The 22,409-nt window shown below is 34.3% G+C and overlaps 1 protein-coding gene across 1 annotated transcript; it reads right to left on the minus strand.

Annotated features, from left to right (window-relative positions):
* Positions 1-6,358: 6,358 nt before the first annotated feature.
* Positions 6,359-12,029, minus strand: LOC126612044 (pectinesterase-like). Its single transcript, XM_050280341.1, has 3 exons — positions 11,261-12,029; positions 10,538-10,973; positions 6,359-7,213 (listed from the first exon to the last, which is right to left on the minus strand). Exons 1-3 carry the CDS (start codon positions 11,888-11,890, stop codon positions 6,522-6,524), a joined length of 1,758 nt encoding a protein of 585 aa, XP_050136298.1. The 5' UTR covers positions 11,891-12,029; the 3' UTR covers positions 6,359-6,521.
* Positions 12,030-22,409: the final 10,380 nt, after the last annotated feature.

Raw genomic sequence — 22,409 nt, forward strand, 5'->3', positions numbered from 1 at the left:
GAAACTAGTTTCGTAGAATACGTATCCCATCAAAACAATCGATTCACTAACACTTAAGAGTTTATTCATACTTTCATTGAGTATAACATAAGATATCCACTAGTGTAAATATTTTAAATTGAAGATCGAATTCATTCATTTTATTCATATAGGGTCAAGGAGTGTAATTGTAAAGAGTCATCAAAATCGGAGTTAAAATAACCGTTAAATCGTGATTTTTCTTTTTATAACCGTCGAAAGGTTTTGTCCCGTTACTTGATCTCTATATGTTTCAATTTTTGGCTTATGCGATCTCGAATTATATACAAACATGTTTAGCGGTTGGATCGTTAAAACTAGTTTTTTATAATGCGTATCCCATCAAAACAATAGATTCACTAACACTTGGGAGTTTATTCATACTTTTATTAAGTATAACATGATTTTGTGGTATCCACTAGTGTAAATATTTTAAATTGAAGATCAAATTCATTCATCGTATTCATATAGGGTCAAAGAGTGTAGCTGTAAAAAACCATCAAAATCGGAGTTAAAATAACCGTTAAATCTTGATTTTTCTTTTTATAACCGTTGAAAAGTTTTGTCCCGTTACTTGATCTCTGAATGTTTGTTTTTTGTAATTTTTGGCGTATGTGATCTCGAAGTATATACAAACATGTTTGATGGTTGGATCGTTGAAACTAGTTTCATAGAATGCGTATCCCATCAAAACAATAGATTCACTAACACTTGGGAGTTTATTCATACTTTCATTAAGTATAACAAGATTTTGTGGTATCTACTAGTGTAAATATTTTAAATTGAAGATCAAATCCATTCATCGTATTCATATAGGGTCAAAGAGTGTAGCTGTAAAAAATAATCAAAATCGGAGTTAAAATAACCGTTAAATCGTGATTTTTCTTTTGATGACTGTCGAAAGGTTTTGTCTCGTTACTTGATCTCTGAATCTTTGGTTTTTGCAATTTTTGGTGTATGCAATCTCGAAGTATATACAAACATGATTGATGGTTGGGTCGTTGAAACTAGTTTTATAGAATGCATATCACATCAAAACAATAGATTCACTAACACTTAAGAGTTTATTTATACTTTCATTTTGTATATCATAAGATTTTGTGGTATCCACTAGTGTAAATATTTTAAATTGAAGATCGAATTCATTCATTGTACTCATATAGGGTCAAGGAGTGTAGCTGTAAAGAATCATCAAAATTGGAGTTAAAATAACCGTTAAATCGTAATTTTTCTTTTTATAACCGTCAAAAGGTTTTGTCCCGTTACTTGATCTCTATATGTTTGTTTTTTTCCGTTTTTGGCTTATGCGATCTTGAATTATATACATACATGTTTAGCGGTTGGAACGTTGAAACTAGTTTTGTAGAATGCGCATCCCATCAAAACAATAGATTCACTAACGCTTGGGAGTTTATTCATACTATCATTAAGTATAACAAGATTTTGTGGTATGCACTAGTGTAAATATTTTAAATTGAAGATCAAATTCATTCATCGTATTCATATAGGGTCAAGGAGTGTAGCTGTAAAAAAATCATCAAAATTGGAGTTAAAATAACCGTTAAATCTTGATTTTTCTTTTTATAACCGTCGAAAAGTTTTGTCCCGTTACTTGATCTCTGAATGTTTGTTTTTTTCAATTTTTGGCGTATGCGATCTCGAAGTATATGCAAACATGTTTAACGGTTGGATCGTTGAAACTAGTTTCAGAGAATGCGTATCCCATCAAAACTATAGATTCACTAACACTTAAGAGTTTATTTATATTTTCATTAAGTATATCATAAGATTTTGTGGTATCCACTAGTGTAAATATTTTAAATTGAAGATAGAATTCATTCATTGTATTCATATAGGGTCAATGAGTGTAGCTATAAAGAATCATCAAAATCGGAGTTAAAATAACCGTTAAATTGTGATTTTTCATTTTACAACAGTCGAAAAGTTTTGTCCCGTTACTTGATCTCTGAATGTTTGTTTTTTGCAATTTTTGGCTTATGCGATCTCGAAGTATATACAAACATGTTTGACAGTTGGATCGTTGAAACTAGTTTCAGAGAATGCGTATCCCATCAAAACAATAGATTCACTAACACTTAAGAGTTTATTTATACTTTCATTTTGTATATCATAAGATTTTGTGGTATCCACTAGTGTAAATATTTTAAATTGAAGATCGAATTCATTCATTGTACTCATATAGGGTCAAGGAGTGTAGCTGTAAAGAATCATCAAAATTGGAGTTAAAATAACCGTTAAATCGTAATTTTTCTTTTTATAACCGTCAAAAGGTTTTGTCCCGTTACTTGATCTCTATATTTTTGTTTTTTTCCATTTTTGGCTTATGCGATCTCGAATTATATACAAACATGTTTAGCGGTTGGATCGTTGAAACTAGTTTTGTAGAATGCGTATCCCATCAAAACAATAGATTCACCAACACTTGGGAGTTTATTCATACTTTCATTAAGTGTAACAAGATTTTGTGGTATCCACTAGTGTAAATATTTTAAATTGAAGATCAAATTCATTCATCGTATTCATATAGGGTCAAGGAGTGTAGCTGTAAAAAAATAATCAAAATCAGAGTTAAAATAACCGTTAAATCTTGAGTTTTCTTTTTATAACCGTCGAAAAGTTTTGTCCCGTTACTTGATCTCTGAATGTTTGTTTTTTGCAATTTTTGGCGTATGCGATCTCGAAGTATATACAAACATGTTTGACGGTTGGATCGTTGAAACTAGTTTCAGAGAATGCGTATCCCATGAAAACTATAGATTCACTAACACTTAAGAGTTTATTTATACTTTCATTAAGTATATCATAAGATTTTGTGGTATCCACTAGTGTAAATATTTTAAATTGAAGATCGAATTCATTCATTGTATTTATATAGGGTCATGGAGTGTAGCTGTAAAGAATCATCAAAATCGGAGTTAAAATAACCGTTAAATCGTTATTTTTCTTTTTGTAACCGTCGAAAGGTTTTGTCCCGTTACTTGATCTCTGAATGTTTGTTTTTTGCAATTTTTTGCGTATGCAATCTCGAAGTATATAAAAACATGTTTGACGGTTGGATCGTTGAAACTAGTTTTGTAGAATGTGTATCCCATCAAAACAATAGATTCACTAAGATTTAAGAGTTTATTCATACTTTCATTAAGTATAACATAAGATTTTGTGGTATCCACTAGTGTAAATATTTTAAATTGAAGATCGAATTCATTCATTGTATTCATATAGGGTCAAGGAGTGTAGCTGTAAAAAATCATCAAAATCGGAGTTAAAATAACCGTTAAATCGTGATTTTTCGTTTTATAACTGTTGAAAAGTTTTGTTTGATTACTTAATATCTGAATGTTTGTTTTTTGCAATTTTTGGCTTATGCGATCTTGAAGTATATACAAACATGTTTGATGGTTGGATCGTTGAAACTAGTTTCGTAGAATACGTATCCCATCAAAACAGTAGATTCACTAACACTTAAGAGTTTATTCATACTTTCATTAAGTATAACATAAGATATTCACTAGTGTAAATATTTTAAATTGAAGATCGAATTCATTCATTTTATTCATATAGGGTCAAGGAGTGTAGCTGTAAAAAATCATAAAAATCGGAGTTGAAATAACTGTTAAATCGTGATTTTTCGTTTTATAATCGTTGAAAAGTTTTGTTCGGTTACTTGATCTCTGAATATTTGTTTTTTGCGATTTTTTATTGATGCAATCTCGAAGCATATACAAACAAGTTTTACGGTTGGATCGTTGAAATTAGTTTCGTATAATTTGTATCCTATCAAGTTCAATGGTATACATATATATATATATATATATATATATATATATATATTTATTTATTTATTTATTTATTAAGTAGATTTAAATCTATTTATTATGTACATTTAATTATTATAGTTTTTAGGGGTATAAAATTAAATTTAAAATTATTATAGTTATTATAGTTAATATTTTGGGGGTATAATTATTATAGTATATATAATTATTATAATTATTATAGCAAATTTAATAAATATATATATATATATATAATTATAGTATGTTTTAGGGTTATAAAATTATTAAATTAATATTCTGCTTATCCTGTATCGTGTTACCCACGTGTATACCCGAACCAACCCGTTATCTTAACAGGTGCTTATCAGGTTACCCGATAACGACCCGATTTGTTATCATGTCGACCCGAAGACCTGTAAATTTCGTGTCGTGTCGTGTCGTGTCGGGTTATCGGGTCATGTCAGGAATTGCCAGGCCTACTGCAAGTGTGTGGAAGCCCAGAGATACCAACTAAAGGGAGACTTGCCCGAAGCCCAAGCATCAAGCCCAGAGACAAATTGGTGCCTTCCCATTAATGCATAGGCCATGTGCCTGTAATTTAAATGTCAAGTGATGGGGACTAACTCACAATCAGCAAAAAATACTTTTCAGTGGCAATACAAGTAAAAAGCTGATGACTCACTACCCTCCAAATACTTTCAGGTAAGAGCAAAGTCACTGCAGTCGGGCTAATTCGCCTATAAAAGGAGGAAGAGGCCCCAGAGACAAGGACACTCAACCAATCAAACAAACAAACATACAAATTCTGCTATCAAGCCAGATTTGCATCTAAAAGCTGTAATCAGCCCAGATCTCAGTCATTTTCAGGATATCTCCCTCACAAAAGCTATCTTTTGTCTTGTTTAGAAGCTTTGCTATCACCCATATTGGCGTAATATCGATTCCCTTGTATAAATCGGTTTACCATCCATCCCTTTCTAGCATAGAAACTCTGTAAACTCAAAGAGAAGTGACTACAAGAGGTTCAACCTTGCCAGACAAGGTGAAATCTTGCCCGAAGCTCTTTGTTTGCTTTCTGAATTTGTAGATCTATTACTTAATGCATTCTCCAGTATGTATTCAAGTCATATCCGTCTGTTTTCCTACTTCAAAAGTCTTATTTGTATCTGGATCTGGTCAATTTAATGGATATGCTTTCATTTAAAACCGATCAAGAACCAAACAAATGACTTAAGGGATCTGGACTCCCCTCATTCAAATATACAAGATTATGAACTAAAAGTCTTTGGTCACAAGGCAAGAAAAAGAACTTAATATGGACTTAACCCATCCATGATTATCATTTGATAACAAGAAGTCCGAGTAACTTGGGGCGCAACTAATCGACTAAACACAATCTTGTTCTACATCTGCTATACTAAGATAGCAGTGGCACGCCTAGCACTTACTTAGTTTTGATTGTGAGCCTCAAGGCCTACACCTACGGCCCAACAAAGACACATTTCAAAACTAACTTTGTCATCTTCTTGCAGCACATCAACAGGCAAGAGCCTGACTACACATCCAAAGTGCCAATCCCTTGGGGAGTTGTGCTGAGAGCCAAGGAGCCCTCTCCGGAGAAATCTTCGCCCAAACAGTTTTAAAATGTTCAATTGGGTCTCATGTTTCCGCTGGTTGTATAGCGTTATTGCATGTCAGTTTCCGTCTTGTTATCGAGATTTCAATAACGTTTCAAATTTTTAAAAGGCTCCTTTTAAAATGGTTTTCACCATTTACCATGTAATCTCTCTTATGCATACAAGGGAATGTACCTTGTATCTATAGGCAAAGTGGTGAGCCACATGACTCGCCACACCCCATGACCGGCTGTATAGGGGAAACCCTCTAATCTTGCAATGAGTAGCCTAAAACAAACGTCCGTCAAACTCACTTCACAGGCCAAGCGCACAAAGTACAAGAGCTACAAAACTACTATCTCAATTCTAAACAACAATTGCCGCTCTAAGATATGAGGTTAAGCATTAAGCTAATCGCTACAAAAGGCTCTACTCGGCATAGCAACAGAGCACCACAACCATGAAAGTTCTTCTCGACAGAGTGAAAGATTGACTACAAAGAAGAGATTAAATTGGTTAGAAGATAAGAGAACGATGAACAAATAGAGAGAAAAAATCAAGAGGGATTGTCAATGATTCTACGGACAAGGGCAGAAGTCGATGACTATTTTCTTATCTGTTAAAGCAGCTAGTTTTATTTATCAACTCGTAGTCTTTATTATTGAAGGTTGTAAGAGATGTTTGAATTTGTGAAAACTTGTCATTTACTTATAATCATTATTAGTTTGTTCGTACGTTTCTGAAGTTAATGGCTTGACGGGTGAAACATGACATGACATACAAAATTAACCAGTTGAATTTGGATTTATGTATTAGGATAAGATAATCTATGGACCAGTTTTGATTTTAGGATAGTTTTGGCACGTTGCCACAACTATGTGATTCAATAAATCCATACCAAGAAATTTCACCTTTGTACCACATTACTTTAATTTCTTGGCAAAAAACAATAGATGCTCTTATTGATTACCAACATATGGTAGTTAGTAATACTACTACAATCAAGGTCGGACATCACATTCACCCAACACGAGCGAACTTATAGACTCACAAGAATACAGTACAACAAAACATGCTTAAAATTTACATTTTACAGCCCAAGAGCAAATGGAAAACCAGTAGAACTCAACCAACTACCACCAGCAATGAATCTGCCGGGCGTATACGCCTGAGCCTCAGTCGTACTTGTAATTACCTTAAACCCCTTCCACGTCACCCTTTTTGAAGTCCCAGCGCCTGCCCCAGTGTTAGCATACTCTCCATAAAACAAAGTGTTGAGGGCAAAAGTGCCAGACCACTCATGCCACCCAACAGGGTCAATGATATCCGTTATACTTGACTGCATGATCACAGTCCTTGAATACTCCTTCCATGGCCTCCCCAAGAACGTTTTAAAGCTGCCCTTTGAGGCTTGCAAGTCGGATGTGGCGCCGATTCTCGATTTTTGGATCACAATGCCGGTGTTTTGATTCGGGTCAGTTCTGCCTTGTGCGGTGAGCATGTTCTTCTGGCCGGAATTAGGTTTTCTTGCATGGATGTCACAGTTTTGTAACACGACAGCAGCATTGCCGAAGATGAAGTCAACTGTTCCGGCTACCAAGCAGCCTTCGAAAAACTGGCGGTTTGAGTGCACATAGAGCGAGTCTTGGTACGCAAGAATGTCGCACCGGTAGAATGCTGAGAGATCGGACCCTACTCTTAGAGCAACAGCTTGGTGCTTTGATGGACCTGCTGTGTTTTGGAACGTTATGTCTCGGGCTAGAAACTTCTCACCAACCGCAGCTGCAACCATAAATATTTACGTTTTCATCAGATATTTGACATGTTACGTTAGTTCGCATATGCATGCATGAGAACGTACGCAGGTGCAAGATCGACAATGCTTAAGTAGATTATTCTTAATCTCAACCAGCGTACGTAATTAATGGTTTGTTTCATCTGTGAACATAATCTATCAACATGGGCAAGTGCAATCCAAGGCAATACCAAACAAAATATCTGCTCTGATTTCGATTTAAATGGCTGATGATTGTTCTGAAAAAGGGGGAGAACAATCATGCATGAATAGAACATAATGATTCTGCTACGAACAAGCCAACGGCCAGGAGTACTGCCAGGACCCAGGATCCAAACATCATCCAAAGTACAGGAGCGCGCATGTGTTTGCAACTTTGCATTGAAGGTATCAAAGAATCTAACAGCTCTCAGCAAGAAAATTCAAAACAAATAAAAAAAGAATAGAGACAAATTAAGGAGGAAATGATAGATAATGTTTTAAATGGGGCAGGATGGTAAAACAACTGTCAATTCAATTTTAAATGGTTGTACTACTAAGAACAAGTGCCATGTGAGAAGACTCTGAATATTCATGTGACGAAAACCCACTTGCAAAAGTTTTATTCTCTCTGTCATCTTCATCATCAAGTGATCATGAAAGATAAAGAGAGATAATAAAATCGGGATATGAAATTTTACGTATTATGTTTAAGAAGTTGGTGTCACACTAATAATATTATTATATTGTATCCAATTAAAATGGTGACTTTGAAAAATATTGGCATCTTTTCCAAAAAAGGGAGCTACTATTTTAAGTAAACAAAAGTGAAGGGAAGGTTCAAGGCTGACTTGGTTGGGACAAGAAGTGGTGACACACAATGGCTTGTGTAGATGTACAGACGAAACAGCGGCACCTTGCGATCATCAAAGATTTAAAAAAAAAAAAAAAAAGTGTCGGTGGCTTGGCACCCTTGATTTGGGCCTCAAATTTCACCATGATTGAAGGCACAACCACGAGAAAAGTAACAAAAACCAAAATGCATGAATGTCCAATAAAATAAAAAACCCAAAGAAGAAGGAAGCATCGAGGAAGGATACTTTAGGATATGCTAAATAAGAACACAAATTAAAGAGTAAGGAACGGGGGGAATAGCTGTAAAGTGTCAAACCACGCCTTCATTCAATCAAACATAGACATAGACACGGGAACACAAACACTCGTTACATTTCAACAATGACATATATTCAAATTGAGAAAAACTCGATGTCAGATTGTTTGTGTTAATTAAGTAGTAGTGTTGAGCGCCAAAAGAATTTGGTCAATAAGAGAATATCAACATGCGTGATTAATTTTTATATCGTAAACATATCTTATTTTTTAACTGAATCGTTCCGCACATCGACAATTTATTCTCTTGAAATTTGAACATGTTATAGTATTTTACTATATAATTCAAGAAACGGTAACTTTGGTGACCTTTCTATTTTATTTAATTTTTCAAAATTCCTTTTGGTTTTTAAGTTATGCATGTGGGTTCTTTTTTCTAATATATCTCTGCAAATTAACCAGCTTTTTCAGACGATAATGCCAAAAACAAATGCAAAAACAATAGAGAGAGTATGGATCAGCAATAATATAGTCATAAATATTTAACAAAAAAATGTGACTTCTTTAGAAAGAAGACCATGTGCTTGTTTCTTGGTGGACCAGGGAATATGAGATGATGGCTAATAGTCTCCTTTTAAAAGTCTCCTTTAGCATTTCTCAAGATGATTTAATAATGGAGGAAAAATGGTACAATTTAATCTAACAAAGTGGCATGTTTATTTATAAATTATAAGGAATAGATTTGTAACTAGTGAAAAAAATAAATATATGTGCGTATTTCATATCCAAACTCTAAGCCCTAAAATGATGTGTATTATCAAGGAAGAGGGTTGTTTATTCCATACTCAATATTTCATATCCTCATCCTTTATATCCTCGTTCATTTTAAGTAAACATATCATAACGGTTGAAACTTTTTTCATAATATTATCAAGACAAAGTTAATAACATATTATACATGCGTTACTTTATTTAGTGACATGTAATTTTCACCATTCATTGCTAACTGTACATGAAGACATATTTACCAATCATCAAGACAGCTCAACTAACTTTATGTAAGTGCAAATGTCAAATTTAAATCTCCATGACATTAGTTCATTACTATGAGAAACATATTACCTATTTAAATTATAACTTAGCATATGTAATAAAAGTCGAGCGATTACTAAACTTATACGCATTTGTAAATTATATATAATTAAATTAATTAGAATAGTATGCCCTCTTTAAAGTGGCGTATCGTTTAATCGCTAGACTTATAATAAGATGTAGAAAGTGCAATTTTTTAAAAGAGGCCCCATATGACATAATTTATGAAGGCGTATCCCAAACTCTGTCACCCACTTGGCTCACTCAAACCATCTCCAAAGGAGATGTCAGATACGCTAAATAAAATTAAAAGATATTTATGTGTTTTTCAATGGATATGTCATATATGATGTAACATGTGAATCATTTGACTTATTACTTTCTAGCTGTCTTCTTTTGAAGGCAAACAAAGAAGGAGTCAAATATATTTAATTGATTTTTTTAATACATGGGTCCCATTAATAACCAATAGAATAAAAACTACAATTAATTTTGATTATTTTTAATAGTTAATGTAACTCTAGGCCCAATAAAATAATAAAATAAATATTTACCACCATTGGAAAATAAAAGAATTTAGCGTTTATATTCAATTTATCACATCACTCATCAAATAAAAGTTTGACATATTATATTTGACATCTCCTTTAGAGATACTCTAACTAGTCACTAAACTCATTACACTAGGGGTACGGATCCGGATATCCGGATCCAAATTGTGGGAATCATAAGAATCCTCATATTTGAGACATTTATCGTACATCGTGCGGTAAAAAATTATTTAAATTTTATTATTTAAAATTAAACACAAATAGTACTTAACGAAAGTTGATCACCCGATGTACAATAAACAGTTAGAATGTGAGGATTCTTAAGATCCCAAAAAGAGAATCCGAAAAAAAATCCTCAAGGTACATACATACATCACTGCATGTAACCCACATTGTTACAGACAACACAACCGCCAGAAGGATACCATAAATAACAATTATCCAAATATATATTGAACAAATCAAAACCATATAATAAAAATAAAAATAGCAGAGAATGATGAACAAGATTGAATTATTATTTTGTTTCATAAAAGCTAGGGACATGGAAATTTAAAAAGAATAAAGAATTGGGCTTACCAACTGTGGCCGAGTTGAAAGTTGTGCTGCCATCGACCACATTTTTACTAGCAGTGATGATAGTGTTTTTTCTCCCATCTCCCATAAACATAATGTTGGTCTTTTTCTTCGGCACGTCCACATTTTCTCTATAAACCCCCGCCTTTATTCTAATCACATATCTTTTACTGCTCTTCTCCGGGGCGGCAGCCACCGCAGCCGACACCGTCTTGTAGTTCCCACTCCCGTCTGCTGCCACCACCACATTTGGTGTGACAGATGACGACTGCAGCAGTCGCCTGTCTGCCACCGACAGCCACTCCGGCCACCCATGCTCGTCCACCACATCCTCCTTCAGCTTTCGGTTCACATTCGTTTTCATCTCGTTTGCAATGTCGGTATCGGTCATGTTCTTGATCATGGCCAGCGCATTACTGCACAATTTTTCTACGTGCACCTGAGTGACACACCAAATTTATTAAGTAGCGGTGTTAGCAAAAATATCGGCCGTCTAAAAACACAGAAACATTAGCACAAAAATGTAGTAACAAAATATTGATGTCAAGTGAAATTAATTATGTGAAAAATAAAAGTAAATGCATATTGACAGTTCAAAAATACTTACAGTACACAAAAATCAACAAAATATCAAGAAGTCGAAAAGTACATAAACATAAAGATAGCGAAATGATTTTTGGACGACCATTTTTCGTCAACAAAGTATCGAGATTATGAGAAATTTACCTGACCGGCCAAAAAAACTTTCCTAACTTTTTTATCAGCATCATCGTGCGAGAACCCATCAAGGCAAGTTTCTTGGTTGGTAATGGCGGAGCTGATCAAAGTTTTTAGGTCATCCGCATGCTGAGTCAAAGTCTTCTTATTAGGGTACTCATGGAGGTCCTCCACAGCATCGTGAAGCTCGTCGAGAGTTTCATCAATGGTCTCCAAACAGTCGTGAAGAGCGCCCTTCTCACGCTTAGTGAGCTTATTCTTCCTGGACTTCAGCAGCTTCTCGACAGTGAAGAAGTTGTGCTGAACCGCCTTGGTCGTGATGTTCAATGACAATTCTATCACGTCCTTCTGGCTCGAAACCTTTTTGGCGGCTTCGGGGTGAAGTGCAAGAGTGGAAAAGCACAGTTCAGGGTAGAGGGTGGAGCTGCATGAGGATTTGACTATGGCGTGGGAGGCCTCGTTGGTTTCGTCGTCGGAGTTGTTTTTGGAGGACTTGACTCCGGTGACAATGCCGACGACGGCGCCGACTAGTAGGATGGTTGCGAAAAGGGATATGAAAAGCTTCTTGTGTTTCTTGTTTGTGGATATTTGTTTGCCCGATTCGGACATTTTGGTCAAAAACTCTTTGATTTTGGCCATTCTAAAACTAGTCAATTGGAATTGGGAAAGAGAAAAAATTGGGTACAAAATTTAGAATATGGAGGAAAAGATGGGAGTGATCGAGTTGGGTCCGGAGGATGGGGTTATTTATACATAAATTAATTAGTGAAGTGAAGTGTGGTAGCTTTGGTGGGTACGGAGGATGGGGTTATTTATACAAATTAATTAGTGAAGTGAAGTGTGGTAGCTTTGGTCTAGTGTGTTCTTCTCTCTAATAAATTCGCGATGTATTCGGAATAAATATTTGAATTATATCACATAAACTTATTTTTTTATTAGTATATTGTATAGATAGCAACAAATAATATGTGAAATAACATATTGTGTAACTTATGTTCTTAGATCCATATTGTTTGGACCCAAAATTACGTTATCGATCCGAGTAATCGAAGTCGTTGAATGAACAGAATTTTAGACCGTTGAATGACAAAATAGTTGAAATGATTTTCAATTATTATTGAGAAATCATGTTGTAATTTTAATCATGATATTATTTATTCGTAATATATTAAATTATTTAAACCTAATATTTGTCTAAATCCCCATTGATTTAACCATTTGGGATATGAGGGTATGTATAAGGCATGGCAGCAGATAAATATGTATGCATGTATATGCCTTTTGATGTTATGTTGGTTTTGGCCACATGAATGTGCTTTTTGGGGATTATATTCTATCTTATTATGCGTGCATGGCTGCACTTGGATCAATGTGTGGACATAAAGTTCTAATTGGACCAGGAAACAATCTGAGGGCACGGTTTCTAAAGATAAGGATGGAAGAAATGGTTTTTTCGAATAATGGTGAAGTAGAGTCAGATGATGATGGCATCTAAAAGATAGGCTCCTGCTTATCTTGAAAAGTCTTTGACTGAAGCTCTAGTTGATAAGTTTGAATTGAAGTCGAATTCTACATTGGTGGGAGTTGCGCCATGCAACATTTGCTTCTATAAATACAGTACCGCGAACAGCAAAGAGGCCACCTCTAACTCAACACACAAACTGTCTTACGCAAACTCTCGCTCTACGCGAAACCTCTCAACAACCTTGATATTTTTATTTTCTTTTTCCGCCAACACATCTTCAGTTTGGATAAACAACACTGTTGCTGTAGAATTAGTCGATCGCGAAGCACCTTCAGTTTGGATAAACAGCACTGCGTCGAGACCGACTGGTTATCTATCCAAGTCTTGGTTGAAAAAGATTTTCGAATCCTTATTGGCAAATGTCATCTCATTAGCCTTCTCGGCGAAGTGAGATGTTACATGTTACTACATTCGGCACATTGAAAGTCGAATTTGATATTGAACTTCGCAAAACTAGCAGCCTTGTCTTTAGGCTTTAGAACCCGAAGGCCAAGAGTGTTCCTTCCTCGGCCGCAATCTCAAGATTGAGAAGTCAGCAGTGCACCCAACGCAACGTCAACATATTTTACTCCTCGGCCGAGCTTGACCAAGGAGTTGGCACGCCTTGCACACAACCGAATGACGTAGTTAGCTCGTTAGTTACTCGGCCTGCGCACCACATAGGCTTGGTAGTTTTTAGGGTCAACACATATATAAAATCCAATCCATTTGCAGTAAACACAGAACCTAATTACTTTTCTGATAATATTTTTTTTTTTTGCCAATTTTAAAAGAGGTTTTACCAGTACAATCTAGTGATATTTTCTCTTCATTTGTAATTGAGAGGTCTTAGATTCGATTCTCGCCAAATACAAAGTTGAACCACATATGGTGGTAAGTTCATTGTAAGTCTTAGTCCACTCCACACTCTTTAGTGTAGATAATATTGTTTGTTGAAAAAAAAAATTTCAAAGTCGAACATGCTCTCATTGATAATATATATTTTAAAAAAATCACTATGCTGAATAAATAATATTTTCTAACATTAGGTATGCATAATGTTACGTTATTTAATTTGTTACGTAGGTGGAGACCATGGTCCTAACATATCTTGATCTTACCTTACCATCTTTAACACGACGCCAGGAATAATTCAAATAGCTTAACAATCAAGTAATGTGATTAGCTGGGTTGGCTATCAAGTTTTAAACAATTTTATTTTATTTAATTAGCATAATATTTTTGCATGAATTATTATGAATAAATGGCCATACCGGCGCCTTCTTAAAGGAGAAAAAAATTTCATTGTGATCGAAAGAGTACATTACGTGTTTTTATATAAGTGGTGGAGAATTTTATTTTTTAAATTATTAATTTTTTAACACAAATAACATGTGATGAATTATTTGTGTACCGATCACATTGAAAATTCTTTCTTTAAGGGAATAATACTCAACTGACAGACAAGCAGGGGGCCCATTTTCACACCCAACGTTTTCCTCTTTTACCGAAACATTTCGTCGTCTATCCGCTACTAAGCCTTATCCTGACTGAGTTCTCCCCACTTCGTAGTTTTGTTTTCTTTGCCATTTTTTTTTGGCTTTTGAACGGTTAGATTTTCTATTGGAGATGACCTTACAAATTAAGTGAATGTGGCCACGTTACAAAAGCGTATGAAAACTAGATATTTTTACATGATACAAAAATAATAGATTTTAGGTTAAGACAATAACTAATCAAATCATTATCGAATCATCCATTAATAATGTCCTTAAGGGATTTGTGCACAGGTAATCTGTGAGTAACCTATTTCAACCCGTTAAAAAAAATTTATTTTGTGATTTTAAAGTTAAACTACTAAAAAAACTTACTATAAAATACAACAGTCATAGTGTACATATTGTATATTAAATAAGTATTATTGTACTAATATTCTGTAAGTTAAATTTTGTTTTTATTATGAAAGTCTGTTATTATTATTATTATTGAGAATAAATTTTACGTAACTTGTTGTTCAAAATTCAAATCAACTAGCATTGTATTAGTATAAAAAAATAAAAAAATAAATCTGACTTTCAATTTTAGAGTTAAGACCTAATTGTTTTACTCTCATGCTCATAAATGATTTATTCTCTTAAAAGTGAGATTAAAATATTATAAAACAAATTAAAAATATAAATATAAAAGTAATTTAAAAATACTAAACACTTTAAAAAATTACAATAATCAATTGTGAAAAATGTGAAATTTTTTTAAAAATATGCCAAAGCTTGTGGTGTGACAACCCGTCCCAAATTTTATTATTTTATAAATCTTAAAATGTGAAATTTACAAGAATACCCTAGAGGCGAGGGTATTGATTTTCATTGATCGTTAGTTCATGACGCGTATGAACTATTACCTTACCGTATTCCAAAAGTACGTTGGTAAGGATTGTTATTTATTATCTTATTCATTTCTTATTATTATATTATTATTTTTTTGTAAAGGGTTGTGGGAGAAAATAGAGGAAGAACAGAGGAAGGGAGATGGTTATCTGATGTCAGCGAAAGAGAGGGAGAGGAAGCAGATGGGCACTGCCCAATCAAAAATGAGAAGAGAGGGAGAGTGACGAATGGGATAGAAGAACCAGGAGGGAAATGAGAGAAGAAGAAAAGGAGGGAACCCAAAACTGGTCTTCCTTGACCCGTGTGACCTGGCCGACGGGAACCATAGAAACCGACGGTTTCCCGGCCAAATTTCGGTGAATTAAGCCAAACCATCACCTAGAAAGACCTCCCTAGCCTTCTCTCTACCATTTCTACCCCTAAATTTATACAATTTGACCTTAGATTCGGAAGAAACGCACCGGTGGTGCGTGTGGGTGTTCGGCAGCAATCCACAAATCGTGAAGCTAACTCAGCCAATTGTCACTAACAATAGGCTCCCATCAACCTCAGGAACAAAGCCCAAGTGATGGTAGGGGCGTCGGAGCATCCATGGATAATTTACATAAAACATATCCTCAAGGAACTTTAAGAATAATTTGAGACCCATTGACTAGGACCACAACCCTGCAAAAATCGATATGGAAGATCCGCATCTCGGATTTCCAATCTGTAACTTCTCATGATACACAATATGCTTCTAGAATAACATATTTTAGTTTCATTACGATCCAACGGTTGGATCTCTGCCAATTTCCAAAACTGATTAGCGGTTAACGTTTTATTTTATGAACTTACAAATCCAATTCGGCAAAATCTGTATGTCGGATTCCCAATCCGTAAGTTCCTACATTCTTCAAATATTACGTACTACAATTTAACAAAGTTTGGTGACGATCCAACGGTTGGATCGTTAATTCACCTGAATACCTAATAACGTATTGTAGCGAATTTAGGTTCCAACGATCAACGTACGTCATTCAAATATCAAAAGAATTCAAGACATTTAACATAGCCTAAAAATAGCATTGGCGGCCCCCTAGCCAGGCGCCGCAGTGGGTGGCGGTCGGCCGCCCTAACTCGCAGAAAATTCTATGACGTGATTTGATAATTGGCCGCAAGCGACGATAGTTCGTGATGTCTTGATGTTCATGCAAGGGAGTCGTAAAGCAAACCTAAGGTGAGCAGATCTTTTCTCTTCTATCATATATATACATATATAAGATTGACATCTCCACAAACATTTATAAATTGATTATTGCATATAACTACTGTGAACGCTTTGAAGTGCAAAGGTGAACGTAGGACACCCAGGTAAGTTCAGGTGAGTTTATAGTATTAGTTGAAATGATGGGGTTATGGTATGACTACATGTATGTTTAGGCAACTCCGACCTTGTCGTGTATGTTGTAATAATAGGCAACTCCAACACTGTCATACAGGTTGCCCATGAATCGTATATGTGACAATAGATACAGTTAGAGCTCATAAATCTGCACCCCGGTGTTAGTGCTCCCGCCCGTGGCCAGGGCACAGTCCTTCATGTGATGTTCACCTCCCGCACCTTACGTTCACTTTGGATCCAAGGTAGGTGCACAGTCCTGTCGTACAGACCATTATAGGTGGTTCCGACTCGTAGGTGACCCGTGATTATTCGCACAGTTTTCACATAATCGTAGCACTTGAGCGTATTTATTTACACACAGTCCTGTCGTACATACCACTTTAGGTGGTTCCGAATCGTGTGCAACTATACTTATTAAGCTATGGATAAGTTGTACAAGTCACTAGAGGTGACTCCGACTTATAAGCTAGCATATATGATGAGATATGTGATGAGCTAGCATATATGATGTGATATGTGATGAGCTAGCATATATGATGAAATATGTGATGAGCTAGCATATATGATGAGATATGGATAAGTCGTACAGGTCACTAGAGATGACTCCGACTTATGAGCTAGCATATATGATGAGATATGTGATGAGCTAACATATATGATGAAATATGTGATGAGCTAGCATATATAATGAAATATGTGATGAGCTAGCATATATGATGAGATATGTGATGAGATATGGATATGTCATACAGGTCACTAGAGGTGACTCCGACTTATGAGCTAGCTTTCATTGATGAGATATGGATAAGTCGTACAGGTCACGTGAGGTGACTCCGGCTAGCATGTTGATGAACTATTAATTCAGTCGTACATGCCACTATAGGTGGATCTGGTTAATATGCCATTTCATATTGATTTACTTCACTTGAGTACTTATTCTTATTGAGATATTTGACACGGTATAACTATGAGACTATTGTTTTGATTATGGTATTGATTTATAGTCACGTCTGTTATTTTCCGGGAAATTATACAGGTATTACGGTGAGGGGCTACTATCTTTGGTAGTTGGAATTGGTTTGAAAAGTTTTGTTTCACTCACTCACATTTTCTATTTTTGTACCCCTTCAGGTTCTAGCAACAGAATTCCGTATCAACGAGGATTCGTGGCACTTTTCAGTACAGATGTTTTCTGGTGATAGTATGATCATTGTCTCACCTTACTGCACTATACCCATGCTCTGTATCACGCATGAAATGGGTCCAGATCCGCTCACCGCGCACTTGTGTACTTAGGGACTTTTAGGTTTTAATTTATTCACATTTTATACATTATCACACTTTATGGCTTCGTCACCTTTCAAGTGTCGACCAGCACAGCTCAATTCAGAGTCATAGTGGACATCCCGGGTCGGGGTGTGTCATGTGGTCACGTCCTCTACATTTTGAGATGGTACATCATCCTATAACTTTTTAAAACCCTACGAACCCTCGTGAATAGTATTTTAGGGGAGTTCAAAATAAATAAAAGTTCATAATAATTAATGTACCAGTGTATAAAAATGTGAAAGAATATATAAATGTTTGTGATTGCATCCTCCACGCATAAACGATAGTTACATTGTTTAGATTTTTAAAACTCTCCAAACCCTCATGAATTGTGTTATTTTTATTTGTGTGCAAAATTAATAATAATTATAGTATAAGTGTTAAAAATGTAAAAAAAAAAATATACAGTCACTCATAACAACAAGTTTTACAGCTTTCGTGAAGGGGTCAACTTTGAAATCCGAGACCATAATGCATAAACCCTAGATTTGTATTTAACCGTCAATTATCGTTTACACTTTATTCTTCTACCGAATTTCATTTTTTAGATTTTTTTTAAAACATGATCTTTTAGTGTATGTAGAAAAAACGTACAGTTCTGATCATTGATATCACGTTCAGATATTTACAATTAACTAAAATATGAGTCGATGTTATATAGTTTCTAGAGACTCTATAAACCTTGAGCAATATTTTCATTAACGATAAACCTCTGAACGCAATATATAGACTTTATTTATAATTTAATCGAAATGTTTACATCCATAGCAAGAATATTAAATAAAAACTTAGGGCATCTAGATAAAAAATTAATGAGAAGAATGAAGCATAAATGTAAATGATAATTAACGGTTAAATTTGATCTATAGTTTATGACATTATGTGGCGAATTTCAAAGTTGAGCCCTTCACGAAAGTTGTATAACTTGTCATCACAAGCTTATATATATTTTCCACACTTATACATTAATTAATATTTATGTGATACTTGAGAGGCAAATGTGTTTTTACGTTTTGAAGTAAAAATTATATGACAATGTGATATATATATATATATATATATATATATACTAGTTTGCTATTATGTTTTTCATTTGATTATTTATTAGTTTAAAATATATTTTTCTTGGCTTAATCGGACAAACGATATTCATGGTGATAAGGTAATCGGATAATAACCCTCGTGGTAAAAATAAAATTATGATTTAAACCCTTGTGGTGTAATCTGTTAATAAATTTAGTCTAAAAGTGATTTTTTCCGTTAAATGTCCGTTAATACAATTTTTTCATTAATGTAAAAGTAAAAATGTACACTTGTGCATCTTTTTCTTCCTCGTATGTCTTTTATGACAAGGTAATCCTATATGGTTTACCAGATGTTCATCACGCTCATCTGGAACCATTGATGGGAAAGCTGGGGATCTCGCCGCCTCCAATGGCCACACTGCCACCACCACTAGGAAACTACATTTTGTCCGTTAAAACCACATTCATTGCCGACATTGTCATCATAATCCATTTCACCAAACTCACTACTAAAACTTGCAAAGCATGCCTCAGTACCTTCCTGATCCAATAAATCAAACCTACGACTATATCCCAAATCCCACAAAATTCAAGTAGACCCCACCAATTAAACCCCTAATCTAGCAGGAATCAGCTTAAAGGTTACAACTTTTTTAAACTTTACCACATTTAGAATACTAAACCCTAAAATTAATCTCTTAAGAACAATGCAAAACCTGAGATGGGTTCCCCTTAAATAGTTCAAATAACGCACCGATCCAACAAAATAGCTGAGTTCAAGCCAATTGAGGTGAAAAAACCTAGCTGGGTGATGAACTAGTTAGATTTGGGATATGGGGTTTGTGGGAATTGAAAACAGAATAAAAAGGGTGTCATCGTCTCAGTGTGTATATTCATTTGGGGCTGAAGAGTGAGCTCAGCGACGAGGGAGTCTTTAAGTGCATTTTTACCCTTGTATTAACAGATATTTAACGGAAAATTACTTTTGGACTAAATTTGTTAACGGACTACACCACAAAGGTTTAAATCTTAATTTTTTTTACCATGAGGGCTATTAGGCATATTTTCTTTAACGGGTAACGGTCAGGTCACATTACCTCTAAACATTAACTGGCCAAATTCAGGTCATGTCATATTACTCATTCATTTTTATTGATGTTACATGACACGACCCTTTAAGATATCGAGTATGACATGAAAATGATACAAATACAAAAAACACAACACAAATGCCAGGTCTAATGAAAACTCAAGCCGTTTTGTTTAAGGTCATTTGATAACTAATTCATTTTTTATTTTCTTTAAAAACTAAAAACTGAAAAACTTATTTGATAACTACTTTCAGTTTTCATTTTCACATTGAAAACTACTTTCTTGAGTTTCAAATTTTGACTTTGAGTTTCATTCTTTGGTTTTCAACAAAATTTCAGTTTTTTGTTTTAAAAAGCATGTAAAAACAAAAAATTAGGGCCTGCTTAATAACCATTTCATTTTCAGTTTTCAATTTTCAATTTTTGGTTCTCCAATTTTCACTTTTTTGCAAATTGAAAACTGAAATATTGTTTTATAACAACTGAAATATTGTTTTATAACTTCTTTTGTTTTTCAAAACTAAAAAGTTTCTTAAGTTTTCAAAATTGGACTTTGGGTTTTAACTTCTTAGTTTTCATATTCATTTTTTTTTTAAAATTGAAAGTAGTTACCAAATAAGATTTCAGTTTTCAAAAAAATTGAAAAACCCTAGAAACAAAATGGTTAGTAAACCACCTCTTAAATTTTCAAAATTTAGCCATGGGATTTCACTTTTCTGAAAATTGAAAGTAGTTACCAAACAATATTTTAGTTTTAAAAAAGTGAAAACCAAACACAAAAAACTGAAATGAAATCTCAAACGACCTCTTAGTTTTACAGAAATAAGAAAAAAATGATTTTTCTAACGTAAACCATTTATTGATAAGGAAAAGAAGTAACACCTAATCAGGGGGCATAAACCTAATATCTCATAATTCAAGAAAAATTGATGAAAAATACATGAAAAAGAAGAGAGGACATAAACCTTACCCTTCTTAAAAAACGAAAACAATAAAGATACAAGGAAAAGATGGGGAGATGTGAAACCTAACCCATCTAAAGCCAAACCTAAAAGTAGATTAGGCAACATCACAAGGTTAAGAAAAAAAAAGTGAGTCAAACATATCTGCCGATATGCAAATTAATTTGAGAAACAGTAGCCAGGAAAAACCAACATAGTCTGAAAGCAAAGTAGCAAGAGCCGCCAACGGAGGGGAATCGTGCCATACCAAAATTGGAGAAGACAAGCCCATGTTAGCAAAATTGTCCGCAACAATATTTCCTTTACGGTATATGTGAGAAGCATAGAAGATCATCTTCCGAATGCGATTCAAAAAAATATACAATTGCATACGAAGAGGTTAAGGAGGATCAAAATCAGTCGATTTGAGACCATAAATAACACTAGAAGAGTCACTTTCCAACCAAAGGTAATGCCAACTCCGCTGATATGCAAACTCACATTTTACTTACAAGTAATACAGTAACCAATTTGATAATTGTCTATAATTTCATAACGCCATAACTATATCAGATATAATACTTTTTTTAGATAAAAAAAGCGTACTAAATTATGTTGAGACTATGAATCTCATATCAAGGAAAAGCTCCCTCGAACTTCACTAAATTTAAATTGTCCACACACACACCCCCATTCGCTTTATGGTGAAATCTCAACTTTATATACGGTATCAGAGCCAGTTATCCTAGGTGTGAAGCTCAAACACGTGCTCTAGCTACATCACATGTTTAGCTTGAAACATTGGCACATGTGAGCGTATTCAGAATGAATCTCACATTAATAAAATATACACTATAAAATATGGATTTTCTTATTAAATTTCCCCTTTTTCTTTTAAGCTGTTGATAGGCATAAATTCCGCACTAATTGAGGACAACTAAGCTCTTTTTCTTTCATTATTTTGCCATGCCTTTTCTTTCTTTCTTGAGCTTTTGATAGAAAAAAATATATAAAGCTCGAGATACTCAAAGGCCAATGACTCGGAGAGGGCCATATATAGCCATTCCTTTGTAGCTCTTTAAACTTTAGTTAGGTGTGTATATATACATATATAGAGCAGACCTTTTATGCGAAGGAATTCCTATTTTTTTTTTAATAGAGAGTAGGTGTATGACTCACTTCATATCGAATTTCAACGATCAAAACCGTCTATTTTGTAAGTCTCGATTCATGGATCATCTTTACAAAAATTCAATTTAATCCAAAACCATTTGCTTATTTAATTATCAAGATCAAATTTCATTGTTTCTTATATAACAAAGTATTCGTTCATTTCTTTGAACCAATTAGATATCTTAAATATTTCCGATTTGGATAATATTTTACAAGGATGATCTATGAGATACAACTTGAAAAACAAACGGTTCGAATCGTTAAATTTCGATGTAATGTGAAACCTAAAACTAATCTCTATTTTTATAAAAAAATAAAATAAAA

Source organism: Malus sylvestris, chromosome 17 (assembly GCF_916048215.2).
Source record: "Malus sylvestris chromosome 17, drMalSylv7.2, whole genome shotgun sequence".
NCBI lineage: Eukaryota > Viridiplantae > Streptophyta > Magnoliopsida > Rosales > Rosaceae > Malus > Malus sylvestris.